Raw genomic sequence first — 17,500 nt, forward strand, 5'->3', positions numbered from 1 at the left:
GGAGCAAAGTCTGTAGCCTTTGCTCATTAGCGCCACCTCTGTTCAGGAGAAGACTGCAGCTAGTGTCACGACCACCAGCGCGGGTATAAACAGTTACAGCGCTCCCATGATGGCACATTTGCACGCGCCAGCTGGGCTGCGGCGAGTATAATTCACGCTTTACAGTCAGTCTAACAGCAGATGATTCACAGCGTACGCAGATGACACGCTGTCATACAGAGCAGAACATGGACATGCAGGAAGCTGTAACTCTATCCCAAGCTCCTCCTCTGTGTGCTGATTGGTTGGATTTAGTGACTGAGGCAGATTATTGGTCAACAGATGACAGAGGAACACCAATCAGTAATGATTAAAACCCTCTGAGATCCATGTTTACACATCTTGTTATAGTAATCTGTATATAATGATCCCCATGTGTTTCATATCAAAATTATTATATAATCAGTTATTTTCACCAATAATCAGCTCAGACACGTTTATCTGAAACTCTGATCCAAACTAAACATGAAAGTGATTAAATGTGTAAAAAGATTTAAATATTTCCATCGATTGATTTTAAAGTTGTTTTCTTTTGGGGACGTTTGAACGTGGGTTAAGGGTTACGTACCTGTGTCTGTGTGTGTATGTGTGTACCTGTGTGTATATGTGTGTGTGTGTACCTGTGTGTATATGTGTGTGTGTGTACCTGTGTGTGTATGTGTGTGTGTGTGTGTGTACCTGTGTGTGTATATGTGTGTGTACCTGTGTGTGTATGTGTATCTCTGTGTATGTGTGTACCTGTGTGTATGTGTGTACCTGTGTATATGTGTGTGTGTGTGTGTGTGTGTACCTGTGTGTGTATGTGTGTGTGTGTGTGTGTACCTGTGTGTACCTGTGTGTGTATGTGTATCTCTGTGTATGTGTGTACCTGTGTATATGTGTGTGTGTGTCTGTGTGTTTACCTGTGTGTATATGTGTGTGTACCTGTGTGTGTATGTGTATTTCTGTGTATGTGTGTATATGTGTACCTGTGTGTATGTGTGTGTGTGTGTGTGTCTGTGTGTTTACCTGTGTGTACCTGTGTGTGTATGTGTATCTCTGTGTATGTGTATATGTGTACCTGTGTGTATATGTGTACCTGTGTGTATATGTGTGTGTGTTTGTGTATGTGTGTATATGTGTACCTGTGTGTACCTGTGTGTATATGTGTGTGTGTGTGGACCTGTGTGTGTATGTGTGTGTGTGTGTACCCTAGTGTGTATATGTGTACCTGTGTGTACCTGTGTATATATGTGTGTATGTGTATCTCTGTGTAGTGTGTATATGTGTACCTGTGTGTATATGTGTGTGTGTGTGTGTCTGTGTGTTTACCTGTGTGTACCTGTGTGTATATGTGTGTGTGTTTGTGTATGTGTATATGTGTACCTGTGTGTATGTGTGTGTGTGTGTACCTGTGTGTGTATGTGTATTTCTGTGTATGTGTGTATATGTGTACCTGTGTGTACCTGTGTGTATATGTGTGTGTGTGTGTACCTGTGTGTGTATGTGTATCTCTGTGTATGTGTGTTAATATCTGAGCTACAAACACGGTTCATCTAGAATACTTTACAGCTACTTTAAACTGACGCCATCTTTAGTGCAATTAGTGAACATGCTCGGAGCGTCTCAGAGACGTTAGAGACTCTTTCTGCAGAAGAAAACTTTTCAGTGAAGATGTTTTTCAGTGGACAAAACTCTCTGACCAGGTCAAGTTATTCTGAAAGGAAGTGGATGACGGGAACAGTCGCAGGCCGTTTTGCAAAAAGTGACCGCCGCCAAAAAGTGCTCGTCGTCACCGGGGAACGCCCTGAAGCCCAGAGTTGTAGTACTTTAACTTTTTAAAGTTTTTTGGTCTCGGAATCGGACTCTGCATTTGATTTAAAGACCAAAACGGCAGAGATAAAAACTAAACTGCCTGAGCATCATGTCTGATTTATATGTTCTGTTTTGGGCTATAATCTGTCAGATATTTAACACACAGAACATTCATGACTCATACTGTATATCTGACAGATAATAGCCCACAGAGTACTTTATACCTGAAATATAAAATACCTTTTTAAAGCGGAAAAACAAGCTCCTAACTTTGTTTGAAATGTTGTTTCTCCCTCAAAATGACTGGATTTCATTCATGAGGCTTCCACTATATCTGACCGATTATAGTCTTATATTATTTTAACTTTTTACCTTTTTAAAGGGCCAGTACATCCAGTGAAACACAGTTTTCTATGTAAGTTGTGGAAGTATATAAACACGTTCCCACAGACGGCGTTCAGTTTTTTGGCGGATGATCACTTTTAAGCACGACACAGAAAAACCATCAAAACACAAAAGCTGAACATCTCAGGAAATAAACATCATTATTCATAAAACTGCACACAGAACAACGTCCTCATTGTTCTCCAGATCCACACAGAAACACAACGTCTGAGTCCAACAGAGCTGCAAAGATTAATGGATTAGTTATTAAACTATTAAATTAATCTCCTACTAACTCCCCTAAAACTACTCGGATTGAGTCATTTTAAAACTTCTGTGATTGCAGCTTGTTAAATGTGAATAGTTTCTAGTGAATATTGAATATATATATATATATTTTTTTAACATGAAACAGCCCCGAAATCACCATCACCAAACTCCATGTAAATAATCAGGACTTTTAGCGTGTATAGAGCCAACATATTTCCACCAAACTCCATGTAAATAATCAGGACTTTTAGCGTGTATAGAGCCAACATATTTCCACCAAACTCCATGTAAATAATCAGGACTTTTAGCGTGTATAGAGCCAGCATATTTCCACCAGACTCCATGTAAATAATCAGGACTTTTAGCGTGTATAGAGCCAGCATATCTCCACCAGACTCCATGTAAATAATCAGGACTTTTAGCGTGTATAGAGCCAGCATATCTCCACCAGACTCCATGTAAATAATCAGGACTTTTAGCGTGTATAGAGCCAGCATATCTCCACATGTAAATGAGTGAATTAAGGGTTTATTTCAACCAAACCAGAGTGGTGTTTGTTGGAACAGTGGAAAGATGAACCAAGACGGCTTTTGATAGTTTGATTTAGTTTCTGTCCGCTTTGAATGAAGTGTGTTTTACGATGATAAAAGTCCTGATTATTTACATGGAGTCTGGTGGGTTTGGTGATGGTGATTTCGGGGCTGTTTCATGTTAAACTAAAAGGATCTTACTCTTTAACTAAAAGGTCTATCTCTGTAGGGATCCATCCCATAATGTTGTCAGATCCTTAGAATAATAATCCGAGTTTGTCAGCGGCAAAAACGTCCAATCAGATCAAACCTTTGCCCCCCGTCTCTGTTCCACCAATCAGAGGTGGAGCAGCTTTCACCTCTGCTCAGATTCTTGATCCAACATGGCGTCCAGTCCCAGTTTGGAGTTTGTTTCTTCTCATTGTAAAAAAACAAAGAAAAACTTGTGAGCGATGAGTTTTGTTTTATAAAAAAGGACGAAGAAATGCATCATTGGGTTTTAAAATCTGCAGATATATAAAGTGCTTCGTTACATTGTTACGTTTTTACAGTTTCGTATTAAAATACTGTTCTCCCTGGAGTGAAACCATAGTAAACATGTTACACGTCGGCAAAAATAAACTTCTGGAATGTCTCTTTAGTCCCAAACGGCTGATTTTGGTCAAGCAGAACTCGTCCCCGGAGCCTGAAACAGGAAACAGGAAACAGTCACGTGGTTAAAACTTCCCTTCTGACGGTCAAACACACAGAACGGCGGGTTAGAGTGAAGCATTATGGGTAGTCAGTCTGCCGGGATGAATGATGAAGGTGAGAGTGAAGCATTCTGGGTAGTCAGTCAGCTGGGAGGAATGATGGAGGTGAGAGTGAAGCATTCTGGGTAGTCAGTCAGCTGGGAGGAATGATGGAGGTGGTAGTGAAGCATTCTGGGTAGTCAGTCAGCTGGGAGGAATGATGGAGGTGAGAGTGAAGCATTCTGGGTAGTCAGTCAGCTGGGAGGAATGATGGAGGTGAGAGTGAAGCATTCTGGGTAGTCAGTCAGCTGGGAGGAGCTCTGAAGTCATGTCTCCACCAAACCAGACCAAAGGTCTTTTTATTATTTAGCTCTCGTGTTGGCGTCCATTCGACCATCGATCGGTGTTGCTATTGGTTACGTTGTTTCTATGATCGTCGACCAGAGGTTCTCAAACTTTTTTCAATAATGTACCCCATTTGAATTGTGTTTTTAAGCCAGATTTACCAAACCTTACCAAGGCCTTCACTTTGGCCGACCTGACTAGCATGCTAGCTCGTTGTCAATGACAACACACCACTACAACACACACTAGTTCACCATAATCTCCAAAAGAACTACTTCCATGTCCCTGTTCTGCAGGTATTCACACAAAGGTGGAAGTGTTCCCTCGTTTAGAAGAAGTCTCCCAGCTAATCCTGCCTTGTTCTACTGAAGTTGGAGAAACAGCTAGCTAGCTCATGTAGTCCTTACCTAGCTACTGAGCGTGTAGTCCTTACTTAGCTACTGAACATGTAGTCCTTACCTAGCTACTGAGCGTGTAGTCCTTACCCTAGCTACTGAGCGTGTAGTCCTTACCTAGCTACTGAGCGTGTAGTCCTTACCTAGCTACTGAGCGTGTGGTCCTTACCTAGCTACTGAGCATGTAGTCCTTACCTAGCTACTGAGCGTGTAGTCCTTACCTAGCTACTGAGCGTGTAGTCCTTACCTAGCTACTGAGCGTGTAGTCCTTACCCTAGCTACTGAGCAGTGTAGTCCTTACCTAGCTAGCTGAGCATGTAGTCCTTACCTAGCTACTGAGCGTGTGGTCCTTACCTAGCTACTGAGCGTGTAGTCCTTACCTAGCTACTGAGCATGTAGTCCTTACCTAGCTAGCTGAGCATGTAGTCCTTACCTAGCTACTGAGCATGTGGTCCTTACCTAGCTACTGAGCATGTAGTCCTTACCTAGCTACTGAGCGTGTAGTCCTTACCTAGCTACTGAGCGTGTAGTCCTTACCTAGCTACTGAGCGTGTAGTCCTTACCTGGCTACTGAGCGTGTAGTCCTTACCTGGCTACTGAGCATGTGGTCCCTACCTAGCTACTGAGCGTGTGGTCCTTACCTAGCTACTGAGCATGTGGTCCTTACCTAGCTACTGAGCATGTGGTCCTTACCTAGCTACTGAGCATGTAGTCTTACCTAGCTACTGAGCATGTAGTCCTTACCTAGCTACTGAGCATGTAGTCCTTACCTAGCTACTAGTGTCCTTACCTAGCTACTGAGCGTGTAGTCCTTACCTAGCTACTGAGCGTGTGGTCCTTACCTAGCTACTGAGCGTGTAGTCCTTACCTAGCTACTGCGCATGTAGTCCTTACCTAGCTACTGAGTGTGTGGTCCTTACCTAGCTACTGAGCATGTAGTCCTTACCTAGCTACTGAGCATGTAGTCCTTACCTAGCTACTGAGCATGTAGTCCTTACCTAGCTACTGAGCATGTAGTCCTTACCTAGCTACTGAGCGTGTAGTCCTTACCCTAGCTACTGAGCGTGTAGTCCTTACCTAGCTAGCTCATGTAGTCCTTACCTAGCTACTGAGCATGTAGTCCTTACCTAGCTACTGAGCGTGTAGTCCTTACCTAGCTACTGAGCATGTAGTCCTTACCTAGCTACTGAGCGTGTAGTCCTTACCTAGCTAGCTCATGTAGTCCTTACCTAGCTACTGAGCGTGTAGTCCTTACCTAGCTACTGAGCGTGTAGTCCTTACCTAGCTACTGAGCGTGTAGTCCTTACCTAGCTACTGAGCGTGTAGTCCTTACCTAGCTACTGAGCGTGTAGTCCTTACCTAGCTACTGAGCGTGTAGTCCTTACCTAGCTACTGAGCATGTAGTCCTTACCTAGCTACTGAGCATGTAGTCCTTACCTAGCTACTGAGCGTGTAGTCCTTACCTAGCTACTGAGCGTGTAGTCCTTACCTAGCTACTGAGCATGTAGTCCTTACCTAGCTACTGAGCATGTGCGACTGCCAACAAAGATGTTCCAGCAGTGAGAGGTCTCACTCTGTAGCTAAAACAGAGACCTGAACACAGGGTGAAAAGAGGAGCTGCAGCAATGAGCAATACAACTAAAATATGGTGTTTTTGGATAATTAAACCATGTAAACCTGTTCTGGTACAACCTCTAAATACAGTTATGAAGCTGAAAATGAGCAGAATATGGAGCTTTAATAAGGAGTCCAGTTTAAGGATCCAACATGTTTTTAATGTTAAACTCGCTCCGTGACTTCAGGTCTGAGTGATTTAGGACCCAGCAGACAACCTCAACGTTTACATTATTATATTTAATCTAACGTTGACGTAAACACAAAGCTGAGATCTCTGATTATCTGCCGAGTCCCTGAAAGCACCACGGTGACAAAATAAAAACAAACACTTTAAACTTTAAAATACTTTTTAAATATAAACATACAAAAGTAAAAAAATAATTACAAATAAACAGAAAGTCAACAGTTTGGTCCAGATGATGATGATGATGATGATGATGATGACGATGATGAAGGGTAATGCATCTGTTAGCATTTGTCTGTTAGCATGTGTCAGTTAGCATGCGTTAGGTGTCTCTGTGCTTCAGTTAGCATGCTTTAGATGTCTCTGTGCTTCAGTTAGCATGCTTTACGTGTCTCTGTGCTTCAGTTAGCATGCTTTACGTGTCTCTGTGCTTCAGTTAGCATGCTTTACGTGTCTCTGTGCTTCAGTTAGCATGCTTTACGTGTCTCTGTGCTTCAGTTAGCATGCTTTAGATGTCTCTGTGCTTCAGTTAGCATGCTTTACGTGTCTCTGTGCTTCAGTTAGCATGCTTTAGTTGTCTCTGTGCTTCAGTTAGCATGCTTTACGTGTCTCTGTGCTTCAGTTAGCATGCTTTACGTGTCTCTGTGCTTCAGTTAGCATGCTTTACGTGTCTCTGTGCTTCAGTTAGCATGCTTTACGGGTCTCTGTGCTTCAGTTAGCATGCTTTAGTTGTCTCTGTGCTTCAGTTAGCATGCGTTAAATGTCTGTGCTTCAGTTAGCATGCTTTAGTTGTCTCTGTGCTTCAGTTAGCATGCGTTAAATGTCTCTGTGCTTCAGTTAGCATGTGTTAGGTGTCTCTGTGCTTCAGTTAGCATGCTTTACGTGTCTCTGTGCTTCAGTTAGCATGCGTTAGATGTCTCTGTGCTTCAGTTAGCATGCTTTACGTGTCTCTGTGCTTCAGTTAGCATGCGTTAGATGTCTCTGTGCTTCAGTTAGCATGCTTTACGTGTCTCTGTGCTTCAGTTAGCATGCTTTAGTTGTCTCTGTGCTTCAGTTAGCATGCTTTAGTTGTCTCTGTGCTTCAGTTAGCATGCTTTACGTGTCTCTGTGCTTCAGTTAGCATGCTTTAGATGTCTCTGTGCTTCAGTTAGCATGTGTTAGGTGTCGCTGTGCTTCAGTTAGCATGCATTAGGTGTCGCTGTGCTTCAGTTAGCATGCTTTAGATGTCTCTGTGCTTCAGTTAGCATGCTTTAGATGTCTCTGTGCTTCAGTTAGCATGCTTTAGATGTCTCTGTGCTTCAGTTAGCATGCGTTAGGTGTCTCTGTGCTTCAGTTAGCATGCGTTAGGTGTCTCTGTGCTTCAGTTAGCATGCGTTAGGTGTCTCTGTGCTTCAGTTAGCATGTGTTAGGTGTCGCTGTGCTTCAGTTAGCATGTGTTAGGTGTCGCTGTGCTTCAGTTAGCATGTGTTAGGTGTCGCTGTGCTTCAGTTAGCATGCGTTAGGTGTCGCTGTGCTTCAGTTAGCATGCGTTAGGTGTCGCTGCGTGTCAGCTTGCGGCGGTGGCGGCAGCTGATTGGGTAGTGTGTGTGACAGGGGCGGTGCTTGGCGTGTGCAGCAGGCTGGCGAACAGGAAGAGCGTGGAGGTGGGCAGGTAGACGCAGAGGAAGAGCACGACGTCCTCGCTAAGACAGAGCACCAAGCCACCTCCGTCGCCGTGAGGCGTCATCGCCCAGTCCAGCACCACGCCCAGCAGCAGGTAGTACACCTGGAACTCCTGAAGCTCCTCCCACTCCCAGCCGCAGCCGTCCAGCCCCGCCCCCTCCGACTCCACACCGCGGTCACTCACCATGGGCTTCATCTCCGCCCCGACCGACGCAGCCTCCTTCACGCGGGTCCGCCCACGCTCCGCCGCTCGGCCTAACCGCCGGCTGCTCTCCACAAACTCCTGCACACAAACACAGGAACAGGTTAACTCCCACAATGCTCTGCAGCGGGAGGCTGAACGCTGCTCATTGGTGCTTGTTGGGATGTCATTTCCTGAAGTATCTTCCCTTAAAACATAACAACCTCAGCTTAAAGCTGATGTTATTAAACTAGAGCTATGTTCCAACCATGAGAGATAAAGCTATGTTTATTACATACAGGTGCTGGTCATATAATCAGAATATCATGAAAAAGTTGATTTATGTTTGTAATTCCATTAAAAAAGTGAAATTTATTATATTCATTCATCACACAGTGTGATATATTTCAAATGTTCATTTCTTTTAATTGTGATGATTATAACTGACAACTAATGAAAATCCCAAATTCAGTATCTCAGAAAATGAGAATATTACTGAAGACCAAAACAAAAAAGGACTTTTAGAAATGTTGGCCAACATGAAAAGTATGAGCATGAAAAGTATGAACATGAAAAGTATGAGCATGAAAAGTATGAGCATGAAAAGTATGAACATGAAAAAGCATGAAAAGTATGAGCATGAAAAGTATGAACATGAAAAGTATGAACATGAAAAGTATGAGCATGAAAAGTATGAACATGAAAAGTATGAACATGAAAAAGCATGAAAAGTATGAGCATGAAAAGTATGAGCATGAAAAGTATGAGCATGTGCAGCACTCAGTACTCAGTTGGGGCTCCTCCTGTCTGAATGACTGCAGCAATGCGGCGTGGCATGGAGTCCATCAGTCTTTATTTGTTTTTATTGTTCATTTTTCTGTGTAATGTGGATGCATTTGTTTAACGTATGATGAATGAATGTCCTCTCCCCCTTCCCTTATAGGGACCACAATGGAAATAAGCCTTTGGGATTTATTGTGTCATCCTTAACTATTTATATATTTTTAATGTATGACACATATACTGTTTCATATTTTTATATTTAAGTGAAAAATGAACAATTTGCCAAATCTTCTCTGCCAAACAGCTTATTCTGCCGTTGACTGGTTTGGTGTTTGGTGAAGTTTGAAGAAACAGGACATATTGGCAATTGATTCATTTCACAAACAGGAGCCTCAGTAGCGTGTGGAAGAACCATACACAGCCACAACAGCCTGGCACCTCCTCCTCATGCTGGTCACCAGGAGGTGAAGAAGAGGAGGAGGAGGTGAGGAAGAACCATACACAGCCACAACAGCCTGGCACCTCCTCCTCATGCTGGTCACCAGGAGGTGAAGAAGAGGAGGAGGAGGTGAGGAAGAACCATACACAGCCACAACAGCCTGGCACCTCCTCCTCATGCTGGTCACCAGGAGGTGAAGAAGAGGAGGAGGAGGTGAGGAAGAACCATACACAGCCACAACAGCATCCCATTCTTCAACCAGCATTTGTCGCAAGTCAGCCAACGTGGTCGTGTTGGTCACTCTGGCACCAACAGCACGCCCAAGCTGATCCCACAAGTGTTGAACGGGGTTGAGGTCAGGACTGCTGGCAGGCCGTCCCATCCTCTCCACTCCCCCATTCTGGAGGTAGTCTCTGATAAACCCCGCCCTGTGGGGGCGAGCGTTATCATCTTGGAGGATAGAGTTCGGTCCCAGACTGTGGAGATATGGGATTGCCACTGGTTGCAGAATCTCATCTCTATTTCTCTCTGCATTGAGATTACCTCCAATGATGACGAGCCTCGTTTTTCCAGTGAGGGAGATACCGCCCCACACCATCACACTGCCTCCACCAAAAGGTGTTACTCTATTGCTGTAGCAATCAGCATAGCATCCTCCCCGTCTTCTCCACACTTTGACCCTATGATCCACCAAACACCAAACCAGTCAACGGCAGAATAAGCTGTTTGGCATTGACAGAGAAGATTTGGCAAATTGTTCATGGGCGTAACCCCCATCCTCAGCTCTGCTGCTCGTCCCACAAATGCCTGTTCCTTACCGATGGGGCAGCGTCTGAAGGGAACTAAACAGGCTTTCCAACAGTATAAGATTCACTGCCAAAAAGCATTGTTACCACAGAGAAATAATCTACCAAACACACATGTCCTTACTTCTTGTGCTAGGTTTATATGTTTATTATATGATATATATGTTATTATATGATATATATGTGATTATATGATATATATGTTTGTGTCTCACCATGAGAGCCTTGTCCATGAAGAACTCGTTCCCCGGCGAGCCGTCGTTGTATTTGGTGTCCACGGCGAAGCAGAGGAAGAGGACGTCCACCACGATCTCAAACACCGACAGGAAGCAGTGAGCCGCCAGGAAAGAGAACAGACACACGATGGCCAGCGGCAGCAGCCACTCGGCGTAGTCACGCTGGGAGTTCAGCAGCAGCACGCCAGCAAACGCTGTCGCAGTGACGATCAGGATCTGGGGGAGACACACACACGCACACACACACACACACACACACACACACACACAAACACACACCTAACCGTTACGTCTTCATTCATATAACCTTTATTTACACTTCTGTCATCTGAAGTATGTTTTAACATCTCTCAACACCAGAACAGTTGTTTGGGATCCCAGCAGAGCCCCAGAGAGACTGACCTTCCCCCAGAGAGACTGACCTTCCCCCAGAGAGACTGACCTTCCCCCAGAGAGACTGACCTTCCCCCAGAGAGACTGACCTTCCCCCAGAGAGACTGACCTTCCCCAGAGAGACTGACCTTCCCCCAGAGAGACTGACCTTCCCCCAGAGAGACTGACGACTGACCTTCCCCCAGAGAGACTGACCTTCCCCCAGAGAGACTGACCTTCCCCCAGAGAGACTGACCTTCCCCCAGAGAGACTGACCTTCCCCAGGAAGAGCACGAAGTCTCCGATGGCGTTGATCGTAGCGATGCGGAGAGCGTTCTCCACCAGGATCACGAAGGCATCGCGCGCTGACGTACAGAAACTGGTGCTGTTGATGGCCGTCGCTGCATAGGCATTCTGGGTAATTACAGAGAGACACACAGGTTAGAGAGAGAGACAGGTAGAGAGAGAGAGAGAGAGAGAGAGACCGGTAGAAAGACAGACAGGCAGACGGACAGAGAAACAGAGAGAGACAGAGAAGTTAGAGAGACAGGTAGAGAGAGAGAGAGACAGATAGAAAGACGGACAGAGAGACAGATAGGTTAGAGAGACAGACAGGTTAGACAGACAGACAGGTTAGAGAGAGAGACAGGTAGACCTGATTGAGATAGTTGAGGCACTTCTCCAAACACCACAGACAGCAGATACAGGTCTTCAGCAGACAGCGAGCGCAGGCGTTCTCCTGATCACAGAGAGACAGACACGTTAGAGAGACAGACAGGTTAGAGAAACAGACAGCAGATACAGGTCTACAGCAGACAAGTCTCTTTTATATAGGTCTTAGTGGTCCCCTAATACTGTATCTGAAGTCTCTTTTATATAGGCCTTAGTGGTCCCCTAATACTGTATCTGAAGTCTCTTTATATAGACCTTAGTGGTCCCCTAATACTGTATCTGAAGTCTCTTTATATAGGCCTTAGTGGTCCCCTAATACTGTATCTGAAGTCTCTTTTATATCAGCCTTGTGTGATAAGGTTTTGTACCTTTCCTTTGAGCTGGTTGTGCAGGTACATGAGGATGAGTCGGGGGATCTTGACCAACGTGATGATGAAGGCTCCCTTAGCAACGGTTCCTAGGTGATACCGGACCAGCCGCAGCACCGACGACAGGATGGGAGTCACCGGGAGACGGTTCTTATCCCTGAAACAGAGTCCACGTTATACGGTAACTTTACCTTTACAACCAGATTAATATTCTAAGAGTCTGACAACATTATGGGATGGATCCCTACAGAGATAGACCTTTTAGTTAAAGAGGAAGATCCTTTTAGTTTAACATGAAACAGCCCCAACATCACCATCACCAAACTCCACCAGACTCCATGTAAATAATCAGGACTTTTAGCGTGTATAGAGCCAGCATATCTCCACCAGACTCCATGTAAATAATCAGGACTTTTAGCGTGTATAGAGCCAGCATATTTCCACCAGACTCCATGTAAATAATCAGGACTTTTAGCGTGTATAGAGCCAGCATATTTCCACCAGACTCCATGTAAATTATCAGTACTTTTAGCGTGTATAGAGCCAGCATATCTCCACATGTAAATGGGTGAATTAAGGGTTTATTTCAACCAAACCAGAGTGGTGATTGTTGGAACAGTGGAAAGATGAACCAAGACGGCTTTTGGTAGTTTTATTTAGTTTCTGTCCACTTTGAATGAAGTGTGTTTTACGATGATAAAAGTCCTGATTATTTACATGGAGTCTGGTGGGTTTGGTGATGGTGATTTTGGAGCCGTTTGTACAGACCTGGTGAAGTAGTACGTAACGACGGCGCCGGCCACGGTCATCTGCTGGCAGGCCAGGATGAACTCGGTGATCCAGACCAGCCCGACCGCGTGGTACCAGGTCAGGTACTGCAGCGGACCCGTCAGCCGGAACTCCGTCAGACCCGTCTCCTCGTTCTGGACCGGGTTCCCTGCACAGCCAGAACAAGTCTCAGCACAAACTACATCTCCCTGCATGCTCTGCTGGATGTAAACATCCCCACACTACAGCTCCCAGCATGCTCTGCTGGATGTAAACATCCTCACTACAGCTCCCAGCATGCTCTGCTGAATGTAAACATCCTCACACTACAGCTCCCAGCATGCTCTGCTGGATGTAAATTATGTTTTTTAAGCTGCAGTTCTGTGTGATCGCCAGCAGAGGGAAGACTCAACACAATCACTAAAATATTAGGTTAATATATTAGAACTCTATATAATAAAAATAAATAATGATATTAATAATAAACATAGAATGAGAGGGGGAAACACCAGAGCAGGGGGAATGAGAGGGGGGGGACACCAGAGCAGGGGGAATGAGAAGGGGGTAACACCAGAGCAGGGGGAATGAGGAAGGAAGAGCAGCGTGAGAGAGCAGGGGGAATGAGAGAGCAGGGGGAATGAGACTGACCACTGGTCCCCAGGAACAGCAGCGTGAGGGCCCAGTAGCTCCAGAACAGCAGCAGGGCAGTGAAGGTGACAAAGGGCTGCAGCGAAAGCAGCGGCAGCTGCACGAAGACCTTCCCCGCCACGGCGAACAGAGCTACCGTCAACGCCACACGCTTCCTCATGAACAGCATCAGCAGCAGCAGGATCATCTGAAACACACGCACACACAATACGTACATATATATATATATATATATATATATATATACACACACACACACACACATATATATGCAATTTTTGCAAGATCCCGTTACTTTCGCAAGTTGCCGCAATTTTTTTAATTTTTCGCAATTTTTTTAAATTTTCTGCATTTTTTGCAAGTTCCCGCAATTTTTACAAGTTCCCGCAATTTTCCGCAATTTTCGCAAGTTCCCGACATTTTTGGCAATTTTTACAAGTACTCACAATTGTTGTAATTTTCTGCATTTTTTCGCAATTTTTGCAAGTTCCTGCAATTTTTTTCATTTGTTGCAAGTTCCCGACATTTTTGCAATTTTCCGCAATTTTTGCAAGTTCCCGACATTTTTGCAATTTTCTGCAATTTTTGCAAGTTCCCGACATTTTTGGCAATTTTTACAAGTACTCACAATTGTTGTAATTTTGTTGTAAACTTTTTGCAAGTTCCCGCAATTTTTGCAAGTTCCTGCAATTTTTGCAAGTTCTCGCAATTTTTGCAATTTTTTGCAATTTTTGCAAGTTCCCGACATTTTTGGCAATTTTTACAAGTACTAACAATTGTTGTAATTTTCTGCAATTTTCTCGCAATTTTTGCAAGTTCCCGCAATTTTTGTAATTTTCTGCATTTTTTGCAATTTTCTGCATTTTTTGCAATTTTTGTAATTTTCTGCATTTTCTGCCAATTTTGCAAGTTCCCGACATTTTCTCAATTTTCTGCAATTTTTGCAAGTCCCGCAATTTTTACAAGTACTCACAATTGTTGTAAACTTTTTCTGCAATTTTTGCAAGTTCCCGACATTTTTGCAATTTTCCGCAATTTTTGCAAGTCCCCGAAATTTTTGCAAGTTCCCGTAATTTTTGCAATTTTCAGCAATTTTCGCAAGTTCCCGACATTTTTGGCAATTTTTACAAGTACTCACAATTGTTGTAATTTTCTGCATTTTTTCGCAATTTTTGCAAGTTCCTGCAATTTTCTGCAATTTTTGCAAGTTCCCGACATTTTCTCAATTTTCCGCAATTTTTGCAAGTCCCGCAATTTTTGAAAGTTCCCGAAATTTTTGCAAGTTCCCGAAATTTTTGCAAGTTCCCGCAAATTTTCAGCAATTTTCGCAATTTTTGTAATTGTCAGCATTTTTAATTTTCTGAATTTTTTGCAAGTTCCCGCAATTTTCTGCAATTTTTGCAAGTTCTTGCAATTTTTCGCAGTTTTTGTAATTTTCTGCGTTTTTTGCAAGTTCCCGCAATTTTTGCAAGTACTCACAATTTTTGCAATTTTTGTAATTTTCTGCGTTTTTTGCAAGTTCCCGACATTTTTGGCAATTTTTACAAGTACTCACAATTGTTGTAATTTTGTTGTAAACTTTTTGCAAGTTCCGCATTTTTTGCAGTTTTTGCAAGTTCCCGCAATTTTTGCAAGTTCCCGCATTTTTTGCAGTTTTTGCAAGTTCCTGCAATTTTCTGCAATTTTTGCAAGTTCTTGCAATTTTTCGCAGTTTTTGTAATTTTCTGCATTTTTTGCAATTTTTGCAAGTTCCCGAAATTTTTGCAATTTTTCCGCAAATTATGCAAGTTCCCGACATTTTCGCAATTTTCTGCAATTTTTGCAAGTTCCCGACATTTTTGGCAATTTTTACAAGTACTCACAATTGTTCTAATTTTGTTGTAAACTTTTTGCAAGTTCCTGCAATTTTTGCAAGTTTTCCGCAATTTTTTGCAATTTTTTGCAAGTTCTCGCAAGTTCTCGCAATTTTTGCAAGTTCTCGCAATTTTTGCAATTTTCTGCAATTTTTGCAATTTTCTGCAATTTTTTGCAATTTTTGCAAGTTCCTGCAATTTTTTCGCAGTTTTTGTAATTTTCTGCAATTTTTGCAAGTACTCACAATTTCTGCAATTTTTGTAATTTTCTGCATTTTTTGCAATTTTTTCAAGTTCCCGCAAATTTTGCAAGTTCCCGAAATTTTTGCAATTTTTCCGCAAATTTTTGCAAGTTCCCGAAATTTTTGCAATTTCTCGCAATTTTTGCAAGTTCCCGACATTTTCGCAATTTTCTGCAATTTTTGCAAGTTCCCGACATTTTTGGCAATTTTTACAAGTACTCACAATTGTTGTAATTTTGTTGTAAATTTTTTGCAAGTTCCTGCAATTTTTGCAAGTTCCTGCAATTTTTCGCAATTTATGTAATTTTCTGCATTTTTTCCGCAATTTTTGCAAGTTCCCGCAATTTTCTGCAATTTTTGCAAGTTCCCGACATTTTTGGCAATTTTTACAAGTACTCACAATTGTTGTAATTTTGTTGTAAATTTTTTGCAAGTTCCTGCAATTTTTGTAATTTTCAGCATTTTTGCAAGTTCCCGCAATCTCTGCAAGTTACTGCATTTTTTGCAATTTTTGCAAGTTCCCACATTTTTTGCAATTTTTGTAATTTTCTGCATTTTTTGCAATTTTTTTAATTTTCTGCATTTTTTGCAAGTTCCCGCAATCTCTGCAAGTTAGTGCATTTTTTGCAATTTTTCAAGTACAAACAATTTTTTAAATTTTCTGCATTTTGCATTTTTTGCAAGTTCCCGCATTTTTTGCAAGCTCCCGCAATTTTTGCAAGTTCCCGCATTTTTTGCAATTTTTGCAAGTTCCCACAATTTTCTGCAATTTTTGCAAGTTCCTGCATTTTTTACAAGTACTCACAATTGTTATAATTTTGTTGTAAATTTTTTGCAAGTTCCTGCAATTTTTCACAATTTTTGTAATTTTCTGCATTTTTGGCAATTTTTACAAGTTCTCGCAAGTTCTCGCAATTTTTCGCAATTTTCTGCAATTTTTGCAAGTTCTCAGCAATTTTTGCAATTTTCTGCAATTTTTGCAAGTTCCTGCAATTTTTCGCAGTTTTTGCAATTTTCTGCAATTTTTGCAAGTTCCCGCAATTTTTGCAAGTACTCACAATTTCTGCAATTTTTGTAATTTTCTGCATTTTTGGCAATTTTTTCAAGTTCCCGCAAATTTTGCAAGTTCCCGAAATTTCTGCAATTTTTCCGCAAATTATGCAAGTTCCCGACATTTTCGCAATTTTTGCAAGTTCCCGACATTTTTGGCAATTTTTACAAGTACTCACAATTGTTGTAATTTTGTTGTAAATTTTTTGCAAGTTCCTGCAATTTTTGCAAGTTCCTGCAATTTTTCGCAATTTATGTAATTTTCTGCATTTTTTGCAATTTTTGCAAGTTCCCGCAATTTTCGCAAGTTCCCGAAATTTTTGGCAATTTTTACAAGTACTCACAATTGTTGTAATTTTGTTGTAAATTTTTTGCAAGTTCCTGCAATTTTTGCAATTTTTTGCAAGTTCCATAATCTCTGCAAGTTACTGCATTTTTTGCAGTTTTTCAAGTACAAACAATTTTTTAAATTTTCTGCATTTTGCATTTTTTGCAAGTTCCCACAATTTTCTGCAATTTTTGCAAGTTCCTGCATTTTTTACAAGTACTCACAATTGTTATAATTTTGTTGTAAATTTTTTGCAAGTTCCTGCAATTTTTCACAATTTTTGTAATTTTCTGCATTTTTGCAATTTTTACAAGTTCCCGCAAGTTCTCGCAATTTTCGCAAGTTCCCGAAATTTTTGGCAATTTTTACAAGTACTCACAATTGTTGTAATTTTGTTGTAAATTTTTTGCAAGTTCCCGCAATTTTTGCAAGTTCCTGCAATTTTCAGCAATTTTTGCAAGTTCCCGCAATTTTCTGCAATTTTTGCAAGTTCACGCAATTTTTGCAAGTTCCCGACATTTTCGCAATTTTCTGCAATTTCCCGACATTGTTGTAATTTTGTTGTAAATTTTTTGCAAGTTCCTGCAATTTTTGTAATTTTCAGCATTTTTGGCAATTTTTGCAAGTTCCCGCAATTTTCCGCAATTTTTGCAAGTTCCCACATTTTCTGCAATTTTTGCAAGTACTCACAATTTCTGCAATTTTTGTAATTTTCTGCATTTTTTGCAATTTTTTCAAGTTCCCGCAAATTTTGCAAGTTCCCGAAATTTTTGCAATTTTTCCGCAAATTATGCAAGTTCCCG

At 42.0% G+C, this 17,500-nt stretch overlaps 1 protein-coding gene across 2 annotated transcripts in view; it reads right to left on the reverse strand.

The window, feature by feature from the left end:
* Positions 1 to 2,359: 2,359 nt before the first annotated feature.
* slc44a1b (solute carrier family 44 member 1b) overlaps positions 2,360 to 17,500 on the reverse strand; it is a 32,513-nt gene continuing 17,372 nt past the window's right edge. Inside the window, exons 9-16 of one of the 2 annotated variants that reach the window (XM_078244428.1) lie at positions 13,225 to 13,411; positions 12,577 to 12,745; positions 11,809 to 11,965; positions 11,424 to 11,507; positions 11,045 to 11,182; positions 10,376 to 10,612; positions 8,136 to 8,234; positions 2,360 to 3,702 (exon numbers count right to left, since the gene is read on the reverse strand). In XM_078244428.1, coding sequence (XP_078100554.1) covers positions 3,679 to 3,702; positions 8,136 to 8,234; positions 10,376 to 10,612; positions 11,045 to 11,182; positions 11,424 to 11,507; positions 11,809 to 11,965; positions 12,577 to 12,745; positions 13,225 to 13,411 — 1,095 coding nt within the window. In that variant the 3' untranslated portion in view covers positions 2,360 to 3,678. Of the gene's footprint in view, positions 3,703 to 6,434; positions 8,235 to 10,375; positions 10,613 to 11,044; positions 11,183 to 11,423; positions 11,508 to 11,808; positions 11,966 to 12,576; positions 12,746 to 13,224; positions 13,412 to 17,500 lie in introns of those variants that run through there. The other variant, XM_078244427.1, reaches the window with a different exon arrangement.

Source organism: Sander vitreus, unplaced genomic scaffold (assembly GCF_031162955.1).
Source record: "Sander vitreus isolate 19-12246 unplaced genomic scaffold, sanVit1 ctg234_0, whole genome shotgun sequence".
Taxonomy (NCBI): domain Eukaryota; kingdom Metazoa; phylum Chordata; class Actinopteri; order Perciformes; family Percidae; genus Sander; species Sander vitreus.